The sequence below is a fragment of the Pipra filicauda genome, unplaced genomic scaffold, assembly GCF_003945595.2.
Source record: "Pipra filicauda isolate LSUMZ 115617 unplaced genomic scaffold, ASM394559v2 scaffold102_size2360937_pilon, whole genome shotgun sequence".
Taxonomy (NCBI): Eukaryota; Metazoa; Chordata; class Aves; order Passeriformes; family Pipridae; genus Pipra; species Pipra filicauda.
Window position 1 is genome coordinate 1324421 of NW_024103463.1, and position 23768 is coordinate 1348188.

A 23768-nucleotide genomic window follows, 5' to 3' on the forward strand; every position below is an offset into this window, starting at 1 on the left:
CCATTGTAGAGTTTGAGAGGTGAGGAAGTTTGTTGGCCAGTGGGTTGATCAGTGATCTTCTGCAAGCAGCAGCTTTTGGTTTCTTTTCCCTGCTTTGAAGTTGAGTAACTTGGTTACATTTTGAATTTCAGCCTTGTAAAGTGCTTTCAAACTTAACAGTCAGGTGTTATTTGTGGTTGCATCCATTACAAGGCAGACACTTGCCAGACACTTAGGAAATTCCTGATTCAAGTGATAAAGGAAGGAAACTGGAAAAAAAATACAGTTAAGCCAGATCTAAGTAAAACAAGTAACACACCAAGGAAAGGTGTGTAAGAGAATTCATTGTGGGAGGGGGGCAAGGCTGGGAACCACGAGGTACATCCAGGGCTGCAACAGAAATGGACTGTTCATGGCAAGTCACTCTGCCTGCTGGTGAGAACACACTTTCCAAATGGAAGGGCTCTGTAATTCTGTCAGGCAGAGTTCTGTGTGACCTGTAATTATGTCCCTATGCTCTTCTATTAATTTACACTCCAGCTTTTCTTTGCTTGTATTCAAGCAGACCCATATTATGATGCAAATTTACCAGCACCACAAAGGCCAAGTTCCAAGTAAGTGTTCATAAGTGAGTTTTTGTCATACCTGTTCAAATCACAAGTCAGGGGAAAAAGAAAGAAAACGTGCATTGAAACCATTAATTTAACATGTTAGTACAGATCTAGATTCATTAATAAAATACAAAGTTGCAGTTTTTCTGGGTGCAAACTTTACTTACCTTTATGAGAGGTTTATTTATCCCTATACTTGTCCAGAACAGCTTCCCATTGAGTAAAATTCCCAGTATAAACACAGTTCTAATATAAATCTGCTGTGGCCAGTAGGAGCTGTGTTTTGCCTCTAACACACTGAAGTTTCTATGTATAGACCACATGGCTAATTTCCAAAGAAAATAAACACAATATTAGTCTTAATGCATTCAGCAGCTTTTGTCTTAGGAAAGGTGAAGAAAATGGTGTCTTTGGACATTGTATTTCATAAGACTGCAACTGAGGTACTAGAAATTTCAAGCATTTTGTCTAAAATATGGTTTTTTTGGTAAGGATAACAAGTAACTCCTATCTCTGTAATTGCAAAGGGCATTATAGAACCGTCCCACACAATCCCAGAATGGTTTGGGTCGGAAGGGACCTTAAAGATCATCCACTTCTAACCCCCTGCCAGGGGCAGGGACAACTTTATCTGCAGATCATCATCACACCTTCCATTGGTCCTTCTGACACAGGAGCACTCTGGTTTCACAGCACATGAGAGGAGGGGCAGCGACTTCCCCAAGGACAAACTTCACACACCAACCAGGTCTCTGGGTGGGGGAAAGCTCAGGGCATGGGACAGCCCTGCGGGAGCTGAGGGAACAGGAGGCACCACAGGAGAAAACAGGAGAAACGATCCAAAGATGACAAATGATCCAAAGACCCTGTTATCTCCTGTTAGAACAATTTGTTCCTCTCTTCACCTGTGACAACAAGTCCCAAGAATGTGTTACCTGTTGTAATTCTCAAGTATTTCAAGCCAATCTCCCAGTAGTGGGGATTGATGCCTCCTCGTTCCCTATTCGGGGATTTGGAGTTTCCCGTTGACGGGATTTGCTCCCTGCACGGTGCGTTTGGAACACCAAAGTTAACCCTGACTGGCTCTGGAGAAGGTGGTTCAGCTGGTGGCATCTGCCTTTGTCGGTGGCCCTTTAAATTCCCTTTCTAGACATTTCTCCCTCGGCTGTAGTTGGTAAAACAGGAATAAACCTGCGGTCAAACACGGGCCAGCCACGAAAGCGCTCCCGTTCCCGGGGGGTGCCCCCGGCTTTGATCGCATTCCCAGCGAGGGAGCGGTGAATAAACAGCTGCAGATCAATGGCTTCGGTGCTTCCCTTCCCCGCTGTGCCCGCACCGAGCCGGGCCGGGCTCCCACCCCCGGACCCCTCAGACCCCTCCGTGTCGGCGCGTCCAGGGCCGTTCCTCGGCCGCCCTCCGCTTCCAGCGCCAATTAAATGCCTCTTCCGTAGTAAACCAGAAACAGGGGCGAGAGCCAGGAAGGCGTGAAAACTTTTCCGCCGTGGCTTTGGCCGTGAGCGGCCGCCCCCGCCCCCCTCCCCCGTCCCTCCCCGTGCCCTCCCTCCCTGCCGGCCCCTCCAGGGTCCCCGACGGGGACAGCGATTGTCCCTGTATCCCCCCACCCGCTCCCAACAAAGCGCGACCCGCTCCGATCTCGCCTTCAGAAAAGTTCGCTTTATTTACAAGGGGAGTGCCGGGGGGGTCCCCCCTACTTACACACACGCGTTTGTAAAATTAGCCAGCCCCCCTGACAAAAACGCAAAGGAGCGGCTGAGAAATAAATAAACCTCTCCCACCGCCCGAGGCGCAAAAAAAAAAAAAGCTCCGCGGTCAAAGGGGCTCAGGCGATCCTGCTGCAGAACTCGTGGAAGTCCCTCTCCATGAAGAGCTCGCTCTCGATCACATCGTCCTCGGAGGGGAAGTACGGCTGGCTCTCCTCCTGCGGGGACCCCGCGGGCCCGGCCCGGGCGGGCGGGGAGCGGGCGGCGGGTCCGGGCTCCCCCGCGCACTCCATGAGCGCCCCGCGGGCGTTCTCCAGCACCCCCAGGTACGAGTCCATGTCCAGCGGGTCCATCTCGCAGTCCGACCCGCCGCTCTCGGTGCCCACCGAGTCCGAGCGCAGGTGCATGAGCTGGTACTTCTCCCGCATCAGGAACTGGTTGGTGTTGCGGGGCGCCCGCATCCCCGGCGCCCGCTGGCCCAGCACGTTGACGGGCCGCAAGGACAGCAGCACCCGCGGCCGCGCCGGGCGGTGGCAGCGGCGGAAGGCGCGGCAGTGCTGCTGCTGCAGCTGCTGGTGCTGGAAGTGGCTGTGCGTGCGGCTGCCCAGCAGCTTCCGCGCCCCGCCGGGGACCCTCCCGCGCCGCCCGGGCGGCCAGCGGGACCGGCTGCCGCCCCGCCGGGGCTCGGCGCCTTTCAGCGGCGGCGGGGAGGAGTCCCCCGGCAGCCCCTGGCCGCGGGCGGGCTCCCAGGGCGGGCACACGGCGAGCCCCGCGCGTCGCAGCATCGCGGCCCCCCGGCCTCTCACATGCTCCGCACCGCCGGGACGCCCCCGCCGCGCCGCTCCAGCGCCGCCGCCTCCCCGGCGCGTCCTCTGCTTCTCTCCGGGCTCAGCGGCCGCTTCCCCAAGAGCCCTGCAGGGGCCTCTGCGGGTGCCTCTACCTTTTCACGATCCGCTCTGTTTTTTTCTTGAGCGGAGCCCGTTGGCAGCGCATAGCCTGGCTGAAGGGCTGCGGGCTGCGCGGCAGCTTGACGGGCTCCAAGCCGCCGCTTCGGAGATGGTCTCGCCTACTCCCCCGGCCGGGCGCCGCTGGGCTGTCAGCGCTGCGCCGGGCACGGCGGGCCGGGGCAGGGCCCGGGAGCGCAGTTAGCGAGGGGAGGGGACGGCGCCGAGGCACAGGGACCGTACACGGAGGGCCCGCACCGCCCGCCGCCCCGCGCCCACTGCCGGCGCGCTCCCGAGCACCCCCTATTTATCAGCTCCGGCGCAGTCCAACCGCCGCCGCGCCGCGGGGGGGACGCAAGGGGAGCACGGCCGCTCCTCAGCCAGCCTGCCCCTGGCAAACCTCGCCCTCGGCGCCCGGGGAACGCGGCCGCTCTGCGCTACCACTGCGCGCCAGCTCGCGTCTCCCGCGTTATCCCGCGTTATCCCGGGATCTTTCCCCCGAGGCGCGCCTTGGCTCGGCCCAGCGCTGCGGCCGCAGTGTTTGTTCATCCCCTATTCACGAACGCCGTTTGCGCTCATTTCCCCGCGCAAGCGCCGTTGCCCGCCCGTCTTTGCAGCGGCGCTACGCAGAGTGCGTACGGCACCCGACCCTTACGGAGGCACTACGCAAACGGCGTACGGCACCGGACCCTTAAAGAGGCGCTACGGAAACTGCGCACGGCACCCGCCCCTTACAGAGGCGCTACGCAAACTGCGCACACCGTGAGGGGCGCTGGGGGGGGGGGACGAAATGGCCGCGGGGGAAGCGGGGAGAGAGAAGGGGTGGCCCGGGGCCGTCACCGGGCGCTGTAAAAGCGCCGAGTCTCTCTGCCAGCGCCTGCTGCCGCCCTTCCCCCATAGCTCCAGGCTGGGGCCGGCGGTGCGGGCGGGGAGTGGTGACCTTCCCGCGGGTCCCACAAAATGGTGCCCGCGCCTCAGCGAGGGGCGACAGCGCCTGCCCCCTCAGCGGCCCCACGCCGGGGCAGTCTCTTCTTGGGCCTTCAGGATGTTTTTTAAATTCCCTTTAGCGTTTCCAGCGGAATCGGTGCTTTTTCATCAGTATAGTGAAAAATTTGAACAGAGACATTCATTCTTGTAGTTTGGGGACTGCCCCAGTTACTCGTGCTGGGCCTTGGTCCTTCTGCTACAAATTTCCCCTGGTTTTCAAATCCGGGTTTTTTTTTTGGTTTTTTTTGGGTTTTTTTTGGCCCTGTATATAACAAATATGACAGTGACTTCCCTGTTCACCTCTTCATGGCCAATTTGTTTATAAAAAATGAGCTTAGCATTGCCCAAATGGTTCCAAGTAAAGACTGCCTGAACAAGGGCAGCAACTCCCATGTAAGTAACACTTTATTATTCTTTGATAGTGAGGGGCAAAGAAGTACAAAATACACAGGGAAGAACAAGGTGAAATGGATTTGTGATCAACATTGCTAACAACAAATTGCCAACATTTGTATTTCATTTCCTTTAAATTCCATTCAGGAGTTATATGATATTTTAAAGTCAGCTGGCCTTATCACCTGTGTGTTTTACAAACTAAATGCCAAAATGGAAGGAGCTGGCACTGGAGCAAGCACCGGTCACAGCTGTTTAAAAACCTGCAGCCTCTGAAATCTGAGGGAATGTGAGAGCAGGGAGAGGCTGCAGTGCTTCCAGAGTATATAAAGATGTTTATAAAGAAATGCCACATGCTGTGGTAGAACCCAAGCCCTCCTCCCTTTGGTCCTGAGTTGTCACAGGATTTTTCCCAGATGCATTAGACAGCAGCATGTGTTGAAATAAACTTCTGCCACTCCAAACTTTCCTCCAGGATACAGATCATCCCGGATCTCTGTGTTTGTACAGGAGACTCTGCCCTGGCAAGCACATGCACTCAGTCTCTCCCTGTCTCCTGTTGGTCAGCCCTGCTTACTCTGGCCTCGGTTCTCATTTTCTGCTTCTCTGGTTGTGGTGCAGATTGAGCCCACCTTTTAGCTGTTCTAGAGGGATGTACAAAATTCTGCGCAGAAAACAATCTCATGCTTCTTTATGCAGGCGAGAATTCCAGCTAATGTGGCTCCCTTCACATCTGGATTGTCCCTGATCCACAGACTGAGACACTGCCCTGGACAGACCAACGAGCTCATCCCGTACCCAGTCCTGCAAATCAAAATCCAAAGCCTTTATTGAAACATTTTATTGATACCTACATTTGTGTTAGTACCAGAGTTTTTAGAGCAATAGGAAAGCATGACATGGAGGCAGCTGAACTGTTTGTGCCATTATTGACTTGACCTTCATTCCCCGTGACCTGTTCTGGTTGGGATTTAGCCGGGCAGGCTGGGAGAGTATGTGTCTCCCTCCATCCCTTCCCTGGGCTAACTTCCATTCTTCCCTGTCAAGAGCCTTTTCACAGCTATTTTCAAGAGGAAATGCTTTTTAATGTATCACTAAATGTTTTGTTATTTCATAGTGGTTGCCAGCCAGAGATAACGTTTTTTCAAATCTTTAGGTTTCCTTTGACATGTGGGAACCCACCTACAAATCTGGGGGATTTTATTTATTTATTTTTTTAGCTGGAGTGCAGCAGCAGAGGAGGGACTTGTATTGTAGTTACAGCCTCGAGAATTGGTATCTCTAGATATTTAACAGTATCCCTTCAGTGGAGGGAAGGTCAAGCTCCTGAGAGTTGTTTGGTGGAATCCCTCGGATGCCCTTGGTATCCAGTAACTGGAAGAAGCCCAGTGTCCTGGTTGGGCTGGGATAGAGCCGGTTGGGGTTATCCACGACACACGGCACAGCTCCCGCCGGGGCCTCAACCCAAAGGTCAAGTTCGTTTTACTTCTGGGCTCTCACTCTTTCCTTTTTCGTGTCTGTGAGGGGAAATCCTGTGGCGGGGGAATCTTTTCACTCTGTCCCACGCTCAGGCCCGCGGATCTCCGCGCGGAAAGGGCCCGCAGCCCACGATATACCGTTTATCATTTTAAAAAGCCATTTTAGTTTGTGGAGACCCGCCCCCCGTCGCGGTCCGGGCGGGACTGACCCGCCCCCCCCGCGGCCCCTCCGGCCCCTCCCTCGGGCCCCGCCCCCCGCCAGTCCCGACCAATGAGGAGCTGCGGGGCGGGCACGCGGGAAGGGTTTCCCGGGCTGCCTCGCGCCGCCGTGACGTGCCGCTCCCGGCAGAGCCCGCGCCCAATGGACGGTCGCCTTAAAAAGCCAGGTGGGTGCGGGCGGAGAGAGCGGCGAGCGGATTGGGCGGCGCGGCGGCGGCGGTTCCGGCCATGCGGCGCCGGGCGCGGTCCCATCATGGCGGGACGGAGGTGAGCGCGGCCGGGGCTCCCCGCCGGCCCCAGGGGTGCAGGGCCGGCCCCGCAGGCGGGACGGGCTGTGCGGGGTGGGCGGCACCTACAGGGTGTCCCAAAAACCCGGCCCAGCAGGTGCCGGTGCTGTCACCGGCCGGAGCGCAGTAACAGGGTCCGGCCGGGCCGGCAGCTCCTCTGCGGGGGTTTGATGTTATCAGCGCCTTTTCGGGCGTTACAGCCCGTGTGTCTTGTGTGTACAACGTCATGTTTATGTGTGTTTTACTCCCTGGGTGCTGTACAGATTCTTGGCGCTTTTTTCTGGAATTTAGGCTTTACTTAAACCAGGTGTTTACTAAAGGTCTTATTGCAGAGCCTTAATACTTATCAAGTCTTAATTTTGTTAATTATTTTTACAAAGAACTTCATGTGCCTTTCAATGTGTAAGATGTCTTCAGCTCACCCTTCAGCATCCTTTTACTGGAGGGGGCTTTTGAGGAAATCGCTGCAGCTGTGATGTATTTGGTATCTCCAGCACATGTTGGCTTCCCCACCCCTCGGAGCCTTCTGGAAACTGAAGAAAGCTTTTTTTTTTTTTCTTTCCATGCTTAGGAAGCAGCTGTCAGGTAATAGCAGGATTTAGTTGTCACATAACAGCTGCTTTGCTAACTCAGCTGCCACTGCTTTCTGAGTTTTTTTAAATAAAACTATGTAGTTCAAAGTTATTTCAAAATAACCTAGATTTCTCTTTTTTTTTCATAATGACAGATGTTTCATTTTTAATCAAGGCATTATGATGATGACAAAAACTTCTTAAGACCTCATGAGATACAGGGTAAAACTGACTTATCTGTATCAATCTAGCTGTATAAGTCCAACAAATTTTTGAAATATTGGTTCATTTCATCCATAGTGGTGTTTTCATGGATTTATTTTTTTATTTTAAAGAAATTAGTATTTTAAAAAAAGCACATTCTAACTTGCTCTTATGATTTTAATGCTTGTTAATTTTTTCTTCTAGATAAGGAGCCCAGCATAAGTCTGAGACTGCTGTAGTACAATCTCCAGAATTTGACACCTCTCCTAGTGAATGTTGTTATCTTCTAGAAAAGTGAGTGTGTTTAAAAAAAAAAGCCTCTTTGGTGATGTATTGTCTTAAAGTTTAACACTTTTTGTCAGAAGAAAATGAATAGAGAAACCTCCCTTGTATTTATTAACTTCTCTGTAAATTTAGGGTGTTGTCCAAAGGTGGTGTTTTATTAGATGCATTTGTATAATAATCTCTGTAACATCATTTGTGGTGTTTTTGCTCAGTCTGTGTTCAGAGTTATCAGTTATCCTTGATTTAAAATACGTAGGTTGCTTATAGTAATCAGCATTTTTTGCTGTAGGTGCACAGAGATATTTATACCTCTGTCTATAAACTGATTGTTAAATCTTGGCTTTTTTGCTCAGCTGAGCTTGAGCCACAGATAGATTTTCAGTGTGGTTTTTGTCTTTGAAGTCAGTCTATTTAAAATTCTGCTCTGTAGCTTGAAAAAAACCCCCTCCCTGTAGCGACGTTTACATATGAATTCTCATCAATCACTTTTTTCCCCCCATGATTCTGATGCAATGAGCTTTTAGTATTGCTCAGAGAGTGTGTGAGTGTGTGCCCTGTGGTTCCTGGGCACTGCTCTGCCCATGCAGTGCCCCAGGGGGTAGCAATGGGCCAACAGTGACACTGTGATTTTTGCGTGGAACCTGTGACCTGTGAGCAGCTTCCACAGCCCGGTCACAGTCACACCCCAGACCTCCACCCTGCCTTCATGTGTCAGAGATTACCTGCATCTGGCAGCTGGGCCAGTCTCCCAAACCTCTGCAGTTATCACTAGATTGGGAAGGCTGAGCTTGATCTGAGTAAAACCTGCAGATCCTCCGTCCTCAGGTCAGCGGGCTTGGAGGGGAGAAGCTTTAAGGCTGCATTCTTTTATCATCTCCATTGTCTCTGTGATCAAATTACTGAGAAATGACATGGCCTAATTAGTGTTCCAAGGAAGGATGATGAAAACTCTCCTACACAGTGTAACTCACTGTGCTAAGGCCAGTTATTACCTTTTTAAGAGGTTCTTATCGTTTTAAGAACACGTCCAGGCCGTGTCCACGTGTTCCTTGGCAGCCCATGACTTCTCCTCCAGCTCCTGTGTCACCTGTGCACCAGGTTGGGGGATTCTCAATAATAATAATATGATAATGATAAATCAGGTTTCTTAGTGGATGTGTCATTAATACAAAAAGGTTGAGTGATGGGGTTGGTCTGGAGGTCTCATTTCGGGGCACATTTTTTTCACCTGGGCTCAATGCATTGAGCTGGCAGTTTCTGTGGTGGTCTGGGTTTCATGTAAGTAAATCTTTTGGAATTTAGGCAGCCTGTCAGCTGTAACTGAAGTATTGTCTTCATGCATTTACATTTGCTGCTGCTCATGGTTAGTGTTTACAAATCGGAGTAAATCAGAAGACTCAGTCCTTGTGCCATCGTGTGTAATTCTGCAATGCTGAGTGGAGCTTGAGTGCTCAGTTCCTTCTGGTGTGAGTGCTCAGGAGCCACAGCACTGAAGTTAGAGGTGGGAGAACCTGTTTGTTCTGTGCAGTCATCTCTTACAATCTCCATAACCAGTTTTCTCCTCTTAGGGAGCTCCTCTCTTAACTATCCTTATTCCCCACAGCTTTTGCTTCGTGCTTGCTGTGCATTTTCTTGAAATCTGAGCCCTTTGAATGTTGCAGCAGGTCTGGAACACCAGACAGCTCTGTTGTGTGTTCCTTATCACGTTGAGAATTCTCCTCCCTGTGTTGCTTGTACGTTATTTTACTTGTAGTGATTTTTCATTGACTTGACATTCTTCAGAATTTGAGAATGGCTTTGGGCTCTGGTGGCCAAAACCCACTAAATAAAAAAAGACTTTCAGGAAATGGCCAGCAAGAGGTAGTCCATTGTGGCTTAGGTCTGATATACTTAAAAACTAAAGGGAAAAGAAGGGACTAGAAAGAGATTTGTGGTTTTGCTGTTATCTGTAAGTTAGAGCTTCTAAAGATTCACAGCTGAGGTCTTGGGGGTTTTTCCTCATCTGTTTGAATTCTTTCCACATGTTCATCTTTCTCAACTGTGCTCTTTGCAGTCTGGCTGCTTTTAGGGGCATCTGAGAATGGTGGCCTGGCCTGATGGAAAAGTGCTGCTTTAAACACTTAAATGGTGGGAGTAGATGTACAATGGAAAGGAGCCTCTTCAGTAGTCTTAATTCCTACATTTAAACTAAGGCTGCTGCTGGAGGGTCAGTTTGAACTTGGAAACTTTTCCGAAAGAAAAAAACCCCCAAACTTGTAACCAAAAAATAATTTGCCCTTTGACTGTTTTCTGCAGGAAACAGAAATAAAAGCACAATAAAAAGTGAACAACCGTAGTTGAATGAATGGAGAATCCTTTTCCTGTTCCAAAACTTTGGTCAAAATTAGGCTTTTTTTAGATTAAAGTGGTTGCTTCCATGTCTACACTGCATGAAGCTCTTCAGACAACTGAACTGTGGTTTGGTAGTATGGATTTGTAAGACATTAAGTTGTAGTTGTGAAGTTACTTTTTCTCCCTCCTGTTCAATATGTATTTTCTTTTCTCTCCTTGGACGTTGCTGGGAAAGGATGGTTCAACAAGTTCCAGAAAACATAAGTTTTCCAAATGAGGAAGAGAAGATATTGAAGCTCTGGAGAAATCTGAATTGTTTCCAAGAATGCCTGAAGCAATCGAAGAACAGACCTAGGTAAGGATCTGTTCAAAGCTGTAGCAGCTGTGTGTGACAGTGCAGGGTTGGCTTGCCTGTAATTCTTGCCTTTGCCTTGGCTCTGTGAGCAGCAGCTGCTTCCTTTGCCCCTGGCTCGTGCTGCTGTCCTGCCATTGCCCCTTAGATTTCACTTTGTGAAGCATCAGAAATGTTCAAACAGTGGTAATAAACCTGTAACTTCCTGCTTGGTGGGTTTATAAAAGAAATGTGCAGGTGAGCAAGGCCAGCTCTTTGCCAGGCGTGCCAGCTGTGGAGCTGTAGGAATCTTGGTAGAACTGGCAGTCAGGAGGAACTGAACTGGAATGTTGCCTCTAGTCCCCCTGCCAGTGTGACACCTGATAATGGGAGAGGAAGAAACTGATGTTGTCCTAGTGAGACATAAGAATCAAAAGCTCCATTTAGACTTACCCTGTTTGAAGGCAGTGTGTGCTTCAGTTAAGACTGTTCTGTGCTGCAGGTTTAACTTCTACGACGGCCCCCCCTTTGCTACTGGGCTCCCCCACTATGGCCATATCCTGGCAGGAACCATCAAAGACATCGTGACCAGATTTGCTCATCAGAGTGGTTTTCACGTGGACAGAAGGTTTGGCTGGGATTGCCATGGCTTACCTGTGGTACGTGTCACAAATTTGCCCACAGATGTGTCTGTTGGTTGCTCTTTCCGTGTTGTTCCCTGCTCATCAGTCACCTTTCTGTTGCACTTGCATATTTTTTAAAAGAGAAATGCAAGTTCTGTGGCCGCTGCGTTGCTCTGGGGTTTGTGTGTGGTGATTTCAGGAGCTTCCTCCTGGTCACCTGCACTTGGTTCGTTGCTATAAACGTGTATTTATTTGGTACGTTTTTCAGAAATTGGTTTTTTTTGTTCATTTTTCTAAAGATAGCATAGAAACAGTTACACCAGGGCAAGCCTTTGAAATCCCTGCCTGGTTCAGGTGCAGTACTCACGAAAGCATCTCCAGAGGGTGTAAAGCAGGCCCTTTAGCCTCAGCAGGATGCACAGAACACAAATGATCCAGAGAAATCCCGAAAGCTTTTGCTAACAGGGCGGGTGCTTTGTTCTGGTTGTTTCAATGCTCCCAGGAATACGAGATTGACAAGACCTTGGGCATCAAAGGGCCGGAGGATGTGGCCAAGATGGGGATTGAATCCTACAACAACCAGTGCAGAGGGATTGTGATGAGATACGCCAAGGAGTGGGAGGTAAGTGGAGGCACAGCCCATGTTCTGCTGGGTGTTTCTAAATGGATGTGTGCAGAAGTTTTTCAGGAAGGGTGAACTTCATCCTTCTGTTTGATTCTGAGCATAAATCTCATACCTTTAAGCTTCTGTGTGTTCCTCACTCGTGATCCTGAAAGGGGAACACGAAGAGCTCCGTTGTGGCTCAGAACAGAGACTGCTCTGGTGTCAGAGGAGGGTGATTTGCAGGTTACCTGGAGCTCAAAGGGTCTAATGAGATACATTGAACAAATAATAGATACCTTGAGTGTTGTCTCTTTCTTTGTGCCTTCCCTTCTGTAGAAAATTGAAAGATCTGGCTTTGGTTTTCAAGTGGAACAATAAAGAAAAAGCACATTAACCTCCCTGCTTTTCTGCTCTCCCTTTCCCCAGTCATTTCATTGGCAGAGTGTAGGGAGTAGCTCGTGTTTTTGGAAGAACAGAAGTTCTAGCATCTGATTTTCTGTCACAATAGGTGTGGGTAAACCCTCAGTCTTCCCAGAGAATATTTTGCATCCCATGAATTTAGGGAGAACATTGTTCTATGCAGACTCTTGTGGCTGGAGAGCTGTTTGAAGTAGGTGGGTTAGATATTTTTTAAAGAAATGCGCAGTTGTTTTTTTCTAATTTAGAATAATATTCATCCTGTGCATAGAACCTGATGCTCCTTATTTTTGTCCTTAGCAGTGTGCCCAGAATAAAGTACAGTTAGCCCAGAACTCTGTATTTGCTGTCAGTGGGATGTGTGTGTGAAGTGATGACTCCTTTTTTCCATGATTTTCTGGAGCTGAGGAGTGCCCAGGTGCTTTCCTGGCTGTGCCTCTGTTTTACAGTGCCAGCCTGCAGTAACAAGTGCCAAAGGAAGGATGGAAGAACAGGCCATATTTTTTCAGCCTCTGTGCCACAAGGCCTTCTTAAGCCAAAGAGTTTTTATTTTTTTTCCCCCTAATTTATAATCCTTGGCATTTTTTTTATTCCTCTAGGACTTCTATCTGTTTACATTTTGAGTCTAGATATGCTGATGGCCTCTGAAGAGTCTGTATCAAGGCATTCTTATATGCAATTTGAAGAACTGTAGTTCTTTAATATGCTTTCCAATAAATGTTTGTCTTTACCAGCAGTTTTTTCCTTTTTCTAGGCAGAACAGCCCTAATTATTTAGTTTTTCTTCCTGCAGAAGCTGTTCTACCTCATCACACTCCTCTGTATGTTTTCTAGTCCTGACATACTTCTTTCCATCAAAATAGCAATTCCTCATTTGAGTACCACTTGCCTCTTGCACCTGGGGAGCATTTTGAGGTTGTAGCCAGTATCTGGAGACACTAGAGCTGTATTTGGTAGAAGAGCTGTGGCCTGAGTCTTGGCAAGTGGCTGGATGAAAAGCACAGGGATTGTACATTTGAAAAAAAAAAATCTTTAGTCTAAGCTCTGAAATTTTGTATTTTAAAACCATCGTTAATGATTCTTTGTTGCTTCTGGAAATATAAGTAACAAGATTCTTTCTGGTTCCTTGTGGTGGTTTAACCCCAGCTGGCAGCCAAGTAGCACACAGTCACTCACTCCCCCCTGGCTCAGAGGGGAAGATAACTGGAAAAACAAAGAAAACTCTTGGGTGGAGATAAGAACAGTTTAATTGAAACAAAATAAAATATTATAACAATGCTGCTGGTAATAATAATTGTAATGAAAAGGAGAGGGAGGAGTAAAACCCAAAAAACCCAGGTGATGCCCAGTACAGTTGCTGACCCACTCCCAGCCTGTCTCTGCCTGGTGGTTGGGGGTTCCTGGCCAAGTCCCCCCAGTTTCTATCCTGGGCATGACATTTTGGGCTATGGAGTCTCCCTTTGGCCAGTTTGGATCAGCTGTCCTGGCTGTGCTCCCCCCCAGCTCCTTGTGCAGTTCCTCCCTGGCACGATGGGACACTGGGAATTCCTTGCTTGGAGTAAGCACTACTCAGCAGCTAAACCAGTGGTGTGTTACCAACATTATTCCCACACTGTATCAGCTGTGAGGAGGAAAATTAACTCCATCCCAGCCAAACCCAGAACATTTTGTGTTTTGTTTTCCACAGTTGTTCCTTTGGACTTGCTGTGTCTTCAGAAGGTGGTGTTTTTGCAGTGCTGATCAGTCTTTTGCATGATGAATGGATTTTGTATCTTGTTTTGTTCATAAATTCATAAATTTCCATGTATAGGTGTGTATTTCCACACACAGATGTATATTTTAGATTATTAATAAAAATAATGAAATTTGTTTAAAAATCTTTTGACTTATAATGAATTCAAATGTATTGGAATAGTGCTAGGAGAGGAATTGCCAACATTCCTGTTGCATACAGTGTTTATTTGCTGTCTGGAGTGACTAGCAAATGCTTGAGCCTTATGGAAAAAATATAAAAGGTTCCTTGGCTGTGCAAGGTGTTTCAGTGCTGAGACCAAACAGAATTCTCCAGCTTTGTGGATCCTTGTGGTAATCGGTCCTAGGCCTTGGATCTTTTTAGTGGAATGTCAGAGTGGCTTAAAGGTCAGGATCCAAACTGATACGTTTCAGGAGCTCAGGTGTGATGTGAAAATGCAGAAGTGAGAGAGTGAATCTGCCTTGTGCTCGCTTTGCTGGTGTGATGGTCGCTGCGGGCTGGGCCTGAGGGGGTCAGGACAGGTGTCTCTGGGTTGGCTGATGGCAGAGCAGGGCTCTGGAGAGCTGGGAAGTGAGCAGAGTCCCAACATTCCAAGTGAATCCCATAGCTGGCTTATTACAGCCCATCCTCTGTGGCCGTGGCCACAGCCTGTGCTGAGACAGGGCCCACCACCTGTCAGCCCTGTGGCCCTTGGCAGCCCTCCCCTGGCTCTGGGCAGGCCAAGAGGGCAGTTGGCCCTGGAACAGTTTAATAACTTGTCACGTATCGATTTCTTTCAGCATTTCTTTGTCTTCAAGTTACATCAGGTTTTCATGTAACTGAAAGCTGATGGACTACGTGTTCTGGATTTTGACTGTCTCTGCAACAAGTAGTTTCAAAAATAGAAGTGAGACCACTGTAATGAAAAGCGGTTTTCAGGCATTTGAACCTTGGCTGAACCTTGAATGATCCACCATTTCTGTCTGATGAATGATCCTCATGATCTACCATTTCTGCTGTGTTGAACACATTTGCCTGTTGTGTGACCTTGGTTCTAAACAGTTATGGTTTCATTTATTCCTTATTTTCACTTGTTTAAATACACTGTTTGGAACTATTATCAGGCTGAAATATTTCTTAGATCTATTTCATTAATATGGGACAAACACTGCACTTGAAAATCCATCTGTTTTACAGAATAAATGTAGGTATTGTGCCATGATCTTGGATGTTGAGGTGCCTTTCAATCTCTGTGTTTGTGTCTTGACAGTTCAGTGTTACCAGATTAGGACGCTGGATTGATTTTGAAAATGATTATAAAACTCTGTATCCCGAGTTCATGGAGTCTGTGTGGTAAGTTACATGCATTGTATGCTTTGAAATGTTAAGAAGACTTCAATTATTGCAAACATGTGTTGGTCCATTTATCATTAGAACTGTTCTGAAATGTGCCAAATGCAGATAAACATCAGGCAATCTGAAATATATTGATGTCAAAGTGAGGGAATTTACTGGCCTACTTTTTTCTTCTTCAGGATAGCAGGGTTTTTCAAATTAAAGGACACCAATACTGATTTTAGTGAGCCCTGAAATCTTCCTGCTCCCTGTCGACTTCAAAGCAATTCTGAAGATCTATTAATAATGTTCCTTACTTGGTTTAGGAAATTACATTATATCTCTACATTCTTGATGTTCTTCACGCTGTCAGCTGCAAATGGGCAAACTGTCCAAGCTCAGTTTAGCTCCAAACCTCATCTTCAAGCCTGAATGCAGAGGCTGTGAATCTGCTGTTACCTTTTTATTTGGCAGCACAGTTTGGCAACTGTCTCTTGGACTCCTGGTGCAGAGCTTAGTAAAGTTTGGGTATTTTGGCAATGTATTCAGGGTGCCTGTTGGAATTTCAAAAGACAAGGACAATATTACAGGTTAAGGAGAATCAGGTTGGCCCAACACAGTGAAGAAATGACAAGTTTGAGTCCTCTGGGTGATGGAACTACGAGGTGAATTGCAGAGTATGTGCTGACAAAAAGCTATTGAAAATCAAATTATATGCATATTAAAGTATTTATATGCGTATTCTTTAGTATTAGTTTTACTAATAACCTTTAATTGTGTAGTTAGTTACATATAGTTAGATGAAGGATTGACAGACCTTCTGGATGTCCCTGAAGCCATTGGAAGGGGCAGAAGTGCCAGGGAATTTTCAGTGAGCATTGAAAGGATGGTGGGAAGGCAGCAGATGTTTGACTAACTTAGCTGAAGAAACCCTGCATAATTACAAAGCAAAAACTGACAAGAAACCCTTATTTTGTAAGTTATATAAATACTTGGTGGTACCTCAGATCCTGTTTAACAAGCACCTTAAAGAAACAAATCTGACTTTTGCAAGCTGCAGGGTCTCTCTCACCAGCCCAAGCCTTTTTTTTTCTTTTTTTTTCTTTTCCACTTTTGAAAGACAATTTCTAGTCTTTCACTTGTGTTACAGAGGCTACCTTTTCTAACGATTGCTTTGATACAGACTTTAGGGTATAAACTTTGCATCTGAAGCCTCAAAGGTATGAGATTTCAGGAGGTATGTAGGCAGACAACCTCTTAATTTTGTAGGTTTTTTTTTTTCTTCCTGTTGCTGTTAAGTTTCCATGTAATCATGTAATGACATAAATTTTTGAGAGTCTTTTTTTTGTAAAGATTTGGCTTTTTGGAAAGTCTCTAAGACGTGGAGGGACACGTGATGCCACTGCCAGTTTGGTGCCGAGCAGAAGAGGAGGTGAAACCACTGGTGTTTGCACAGTGGATGGAGGAGGGGAATGGGGAAGGAATGTGGGATGCCTGTTTCAGGAGTAAGGGGGATAATGCTTAAAGAAAGCCCTGTAAATGTAATTGCAGCAGTGCTTTTGACAGGGCAATGCACAATTTCTGAAAAATAGAAGAAAATAAATCAGATAGGTTTCCTAGACAATCATCAGACTGAGAATGTGTTACTGAAGTTACTTTGTATATCCATTAGGAGTGTTCCTTTGAGCTGTAGCTTCTAATTGATTCTTTTTCATCTTTTATAATGGGTTTGTTGGAAATGACTGCTTTGGAAGAATTTTGGTGCTATGTCATATGATGGCTGAGTAGACTGAATTTTCAGCCTGCTAAATTTTGACATACAACAAAACATCCATCCATAAAATTGTCAGAATATTTCAGCATTAAAGGTTGGTGTCATTAGCAGGTGATACTGCAGTGGTTTCTCATGTAAAGATGTAGTCAACTGTTCACATATTCAATAACTTAAAAAGAACTTTTAAGTTCTAATTCTGTAGAATTTGTGTCTCTGACCCTTCATCCTGCTCAGATCTCAATGAAAATGTGTCCTTTACTGAAACTGCAGTGAGAATGATGTTCTTGAGCTGGCCTGGAACAAACATACAATACATTCTTAATTATTTGTTTCGTACAGCTCATGAGACACATACAGTGAATTTGAGCAGTTTAGTGTGAGCTTAAACTTCTTACTGATCTGATCTGCAGTTGGTCAGAAAGAAACACATGGGCTTTGGGAAGAAGAACAACTAGTGAATTATTGTCTTCACAACTTGTTGCACAGTTCTCAGCCTGCTGTGAGTTTGCCCCTCGGGAGCAGTTTTCCCTGGGTGCTGGGGAACAGCCCGTGGAATGCCGAGGAGATGAGGGGATGGCTGTGCTGTCAGAGCTGGGGCTGAGCCTGGGGGTGATGCCCAGGGCTTTGACTTGGCTCCCCTGCACAGCTGAAGGGTTGGTTGAGCAGATTCCTGTCACCATCTAGTGCCCAAATTAGCAATTGCGGGCTGAGCTTAATTCTGTTTTAAAGACAGTTGTCAGCTCCACTGAGGGACAGAGCCCTGGGAGGAGGTACCAGGGAGTGTGAGGGGAGAGTTGGACCTCTGGAATCACACCCTGCCTTCCCTGAGCCAGGCCCAACAGGCACACAGGGCACGTGATGGGGAGGATTCCCTCTCCTCTCTCCATCTTACTGAACACATTGAGTAAAGGGATATGGAACAATGACAAGTTCCTGCCTGGAACAGCAGATGTGCCTGTTCTTTGGCTGCCTCACCCTCCCAAGTGCCTTTTGCAGTAGGTGTGAGGCTCTGCAGTGCAGCTGAACAATGAGGATGATGATTCATGGAGCAGTGAGGTGTCACTGGGGCTAAGGCAGTCTCTTCTCCCAGGGAACAAGCAATAGGACAAGAGGAAATGGCCTCAAGTTGCACCAGGGGAGGTTTAGATGATTATTTTTTTTTTTTTTTGTAATATTCTATCACTGTAGGGGTTGTTGAGCACTGGAAGAAGCTCCAAGAGAAGTGGCTGAGCCACCATCCCTGGAGGGATTTAAGATGTGTGGATGTGGCACTTGGGGACATGTGTTAGTGGTGGCCTGGGCAGTTAAGGGTGGACTCTGATCTTAAGGATCTTTTCCAACATAAACCATTCAGTGATTCTATGACTTGCATGGTGTGAAAGCACAGTAGAAACACTTCTTAAGTACTTCTGTACCTGAAGAAGATACACTTGAGTCCTTTTGTGTGGTAAGAACTTTGTATCATGGCTGTGCACTGAAAACTCTGTGCTTTTACTGTGGAAACACAGCCAGTATGGAGCGTCCTTTGGTGATGGGGTTTTTTGTTTGTTCCCTCCACTGGACTCATTTCATTGTTCCAGCTTTAGTTTTCCTTTTAGGGATGTTATTAAGAGGGCACTTCCTCACCCTTTGGACTCGTAGTGCTCTCCTTGATTTTTTTTTTTTTTTTTTTCTTTAGCAACAGGCTCAAGGTGCCACTTCTAAGGCACCTGAAGAGGTTGTAGGTAGCTCCTGAGACAGGAACATTTGCCTTGGGTTGCCTGACTCCCTTTGTGTAGCTTTGGTTTTGTTCATGCTCCATGTTCTCCAGATAAGCTCTGTCAGTAAATTCAGTGCCTTAGCCCCTCTCAGTGAGAGGATGAATGAGGACACCCCACTGAGAGGACTGGGTTGGTGTAAAGGTCAAAAGATTTTTTTCTTTTCTATGTAAGCAGTAAAACAGTTGTTTTTCCTGCATGTGGAGTTTATTCAGCACTGAACCAGAATGATTTCAGAACAAAAGCTCTCTGGGTCCTAATAGAAATCACCAAGGCATTTTGTGTATTCCATGACTCTATTCCCTAGAGTCTATAATTCATTCTCTAGAGAGATACTGGTCATAAGAACTCTGTTTTGTCCATTTTTCTACTAGCTACCTGCATTTTTTCCCCTTTCTTGTGTTTTCGTGGTGCACTGAGTGCTGTAGTCCCCTTGTTGTCTTCTCACTGTTCCAGTCCCTGTTTTATCTTTTGAAGGAGGAACACACTGAACTCCTGTGGATGATCTTTGGGATAAGTCTAGCAACAGTTTTATGTATTCAAATTTTCTCTATACAGGTATTTTGCACTTTTGGCTTGATTCATAATCTTTCAGTGCACTGATCCAAAGATTACAGCTTGGAGTTTAGACCTGGAGCAGGATGATCTCTATATGCACTAAAGCTTTCACTGGTAGTTGAACCTGAAATTTGACAACTTCTGTACTTAAGAATTCCTGGGCCTTGGAATAACTGCTTTCCCTGACCTTCCTAAGGTGTCTTTTGAAGATACTATTTAAGGATAGGCTGTGTTTGTTATTGGAATTCATGTTCCACTTATGCTTTTTTGACTCATGTCCAGTGTTTTTTGAGTACTTTTTTGGTTTGTGGTTTGTTGTTTTTTTTTTTTTTTTTTTTTTTTTTGATGGTTGCTTCCTTTTTGATTTCATCTTGTCTTTAAAGTATTTTTCACTAGTCCCAGAAAAACCTTCTTCCTCAAAAACTGCTGCTTTTGGTGCTGTTAGGATGGAGCCAGCTTGCTGAACTGTGTAGGTGACAGGGCTTCTTCCATAGGGAGGTGCTTGTGGATGGGTTTATTTGGGAAGTCTCTAGAGGCTATAAAATTGTCCTTTTATCTTGCTATTGAACTGATGTGAGGTGGCACAGCAATAATTTTGTTCATTTATCTGTAGGATATGTTGAAATCACACACCTCTACATCCAGCTGTCATCATGCTCTGCCCACCTTACTTTCAGTCTTTGTCAGTAACTGAGTTTACAGCTCCTGGGTGTTTTTCTTTAAAAAGGAAAAAAGGGAGAAAAACACTTTAAGGTTTTGAAAATAATTGGTCGGTGTTAGTAAGGAGTACTTCAATTTTCTGAAAAGCTGAGAGTTCTCAAGCCTTTAGAAAGCCCTTAGATACTGTTCACTGCAAACAGAGCCAGCTGATCCCTTGGAGTCACCTGATCCCCCAGAGGAATGGCATTAATCACTTGTGAGGCTCTAAGATCAGATCTTTCTCTTTGATGTGTTTGAGAAGTGCAACTTGCTTTGGCATCTGCTGGAGGAGACTGAGAGATGTTGGATTTTGTGTGGGTTGCCAGGGCTGTTTTGAGTGTTGCACTGACTGATTCAGTATCTTCTGGAAGCAGAATCTCCCTCTGTAGGAGTTTTATTATGTCCATGTGGTGTTTGCCTGGTGTGTGTGTGACTTGGATGAACAAATATTGTAGCAAGGTTCAAGTTTCTTGGATGTTATTCCTGTGCAGAGAGAGGAACTCAGTCTTGGAACCAGTTGCATCATCCCCTCCTGGCACTTGAGTAACAACAAACTGTTTCCAATTTGTGTCATTCCTTTTGGAAGTTGAACGTTCCTTGCATCTTTGGGGGCCAGATTGTCTATCAACAAGAGGCTGAAATGTGCATCTTGAGTTCACCTTTCCCCAAAGTGCATTTTTCAGTAAAGAAGTGTGTCAGTGCTGCTCCCACAGCCAAGAGGATGCAATTAAATTTATTTACATTTGAGAAATTCAGCAGAATTAGAGGAATAGGGTTTGATTTCTCACTTTTGTGAGTAAACATTTTCTTTCTCACTAGAAAGGAGCTCTGTGGTTTCCTTAAGTTGCTGTTTTTTTAGAAAGCACTGCAGTTTCAATTTTGAATTGCAAACCTGGTGCCCCTTTCTTGCCAAGTGCCAACATTTTGCAAACATAAGGGTTAAAACATGTTTTGATAGGTTATTGTCTAAAATATCATGTTGAATTTTTAAGCAAAATGTGACTCTTATTATTAGAATCAGGTTCCTCTTTAGCAGGTGCTGTGTTTTAGGTGGGCAGTGCTGCAGGGAGCCCTTTGGGAATCATCTCCTGTGTAGGTCTGATGGTCAGAAGTTCTTTTGTTAAGGAAAGGAATTAGATGTTTTTTGAGATAACAGAACAGCTTTTTTTGTAATGATAATGAAGACCATGGCATCGGGCAGCAGTCTGGCCTCAATCATAATTCTTTTATTCCATTGGAATGGCTTTCTGAGGGGAGAGGTTATAAGAGACTACAAATGAGTGTTAGTTGTGAGCTGTGAGGAGCTCTGGAGAGGTTTGGAAGCCCATCCCTGCTCTGCAGTGCACAGCTGGAGCCCTCGGTTTGCAATGGGATGGGATTGCCACAGGAGGGAGATGCTGGCCTGGATTGGGAGCTTGGCAGCTCCATGAAGTGCTCACCTTTCCTGAACACCTCCCTGAGATTAGTTATATTTACAGCTGAATTAAGTATTCAGTGTTGCTCTGAGTAGTTTTCTTCGATGCTGTTAGTAGGCAGTGCTCTATAGAAAGTCTAGTGGAGCTTTTTTCTATAGGTATTTTAGTCACTGTTTTTGAAAGGCAAATAGAACACCTTCAGTAGGAATGCTGTCACTTGTCACAGTGTGCATTAATTATGCTCTGAGGTGGTAAGCATACATTTTAACTTATTTCTTTAACTCCCACAAAGACTTCTGCAGTTAGCCAGCTCAAATATATATGCTCAGAGCTGATGAAACTGTGTTGAGATGATTTGTATGATTTATATTTATGAAAGGTCAAGTTGATAAACTTAAAATCTCAGTTATAAAATAGATGCCCTCACTGCTGTGTTCCAGAGTTGGGTGGGGGTCAGGCAGCCATAACTTGCCTGTGGGTGACGTTTCTTACTTGGACAAGGTGACTTTGGAGTTGTGTGTGTAAGGTCAGGCACCTTCGGAGTGCACAGCCCTGGGACACCTTTGGGTTTGGCTCTTCTTTGGCAGAGGGTCTCTGAGGCCTTTTCCATCTCAGACTTCAGATTATGCAATTTTTCTGATGTTAGTGATGGCTCGAGGGGAATTTGGGGCTTTTACTGGAGGCCCGTGGATGAATCTGAGTGGATTGCACATCTTTTCCATAGAACAGGCTGTATTTTCTTCAGCTGCCTAATCTGCAGAGTAATAATTATTCTGATTAAGGCAGCGTATGACTTCCATGTCAGCAAGCCAGGGCATGTCTTTTGATATTCTTATTTTAGGCTACAGATAAAATCAGTGCAATAGTCTACTTGTGTTTTTTGTTGAAGGTTATAATTTCAAATACAGGAGGCAAGACACTGACTGAAATACGGGTCCAGATTCTCAAGCACAAAATGACAGCCTGCAGAAAAAAGTGCTGCTTGCCAGGATGGGGTTGGTTGCTTAGCAATGAGCTTTTTATCTGCAAAGGGACCCAGAGAAGGGATCAGAGTGGTTTGAAAACATAGTTGGAATAAAGGAGCTTTTAAAGTCAGTAGAGTTTTAATGATTTGGATGGGGTTCTAAATGACAAGACTCTGCAGAAGTTCTGGTTTGTGAGTTGGGTTTGGTGTGATTATTTAAGGCTTGCCCTCTCCTGCCTTAGAGCCTGCAGGCTGTACCACTAAGTGTGCAAGTCAGTGAGACCTGATAAGCTGATAAATGTTGGTGATGCTTTAGTAAACCCTGCAGTATTAAAGTTTGGTCTGCCACGTGGACATTTGAGGTGTTGCTGTGTGAAGTATGTTTCTCTTCCAGCTTCTGTCCATCTTGAGCATTGCCTCAATTTGTCATATTGTAATATTAAGTGCTGCCTTGATTATTTCAAGGAAACATAAGGATCCAAATAAGCCACAGGCTGTATTGAAGATTTCTTAAACAGAGTTAAATCTTAATGTGAGACTGTGATCTTGGAGAGGAGCTGAGTCCAGAGGAGAACATTAAATTGTGGGACCATAAAACTGAGTTCATTGTTTTTCATGGTTATCTGTGCCCCCTTGTGAAAAATGCTCTTCTGGTTGTCAGGATTTACTCAGGGTGGGTCGCAGGTGTCTTTGACCTGTATCTGCCTCTCTTCTGTAGCACTGGTTGCTGTAGTAGATGCTTAAGATCATGTGATAAGTGAGCAACCATGTCACTACACATCTGTTCTTAAATTATAACTGATTTCAGCCTTGTTAATAGTTCAGATTTCAGGTGATCTTTGTGTTAAAGGAATCTGAGGAAGATTAGTCAGCACTGTGGATTTGTGTTTCATCTAAGTACTGTGTGCTGTGCAGCCAGTGCATGGAATACCAAGCTTCTAGAATCAGCTAAAGCTAAAAATGTGCCAGAAATACAGTTGCAATTCTCTCTTTCCTTTTGAGTTGCAAATACTGTCTTGAGTTGATGATTGATTGTTTAAAGAAGCTGTCATTTATAAGGAAACTGCAGCTAGAGCAGCAACCCCTTTTTTCAGTTTATTTATTAAATGGGAAACACCAAGTGCTATTCCTTGTCCTTTGTGTCCCTCCAGGTGGGTTTTCAAGCAGCTGTATGACAAAGGACTGGTGTATAGAGGTGTTAAGGTCATGCCTTTCTCAACTGCCTGCAACACCCCACTGTCCAACTTTGAGTCCCATCAGAATTACAAGGTGAGTCAGTGAATGTGTGTGTTATGTGTTGTGATCATATTTCTCTGTTGTGTTCAGTTTGGATTTGAAAAGCTTTAATACTGACTGCTTGGTAGTACCTAAGGATGTCATTACACTCCGAATTGGTAGTAAAAATCCAGGTAAATGGGTTAGTTTTTATCATGTTTTGCTGGATTTGTTTGGATCACTTGATCTGAGCCTTTTTGCCTGTTCTCCATTACAACTTACAGATGTTTAAAGTACACACTTTGTTTTATTCTGGGAAATTACTCCCTCACTG

General features: G+C 46.0%; 1 protein-coding gene and 1 non-coding gene across 4 annotated transcripts in view; both read left to right on the plus strand.

Moving 5' to 3' along the window:
• The first annotated feature begins 4172 nt into the window (after nt 1-4172).
• The window catches only part of IARS1 (isoleucyl-tRNA synthetase 1), a 97581-nt gene continuing 77985 nt past the window's right edge, over nt 4173-23768 (plus strand). Inside the window, exons 1-7 of one of the 3 annotated variants that reach the window (XM_027737751.2) lie at nt 4173-4635; nt 7600-7689; nt 10247-10366; nt 10845-11001; nt 11468-11587; nt 14988-15070; nt 23371-23488. In XM_027737751.2, the coding sequence (XP_027593552.1) occupies nt 10248-10366; nt 10845-11001; nt 11468-11587; nt 14988-15070; nt 23371-23488 (597 nt within the window). In that variant the 5' untranslated portion in view covers nt 4173-4635; nt 7600-7689; nt 10247. Of the gene's footprint in view, nt 4636-6546; nt 6600-7392; nt 7414-7599; nt 7690-10246; nt 10367-10844; nt 11002-11467; nt 11588-14987; nt 15071-23370; nt 23489-23768 lie in introns of those variants that run through there. The other 2 variants (XM_027737662.2, XM_039378386.1) reach the window with 2 other exon arrangements.
• On the plus strand, nt 8232-8366 carry LOC113997618. Its single transcript, XR_003544165.1, has one exon. It is a non-coding gene; the product is annotated as a small nucleolar RNA SNORA84 (small nucleolar RNA).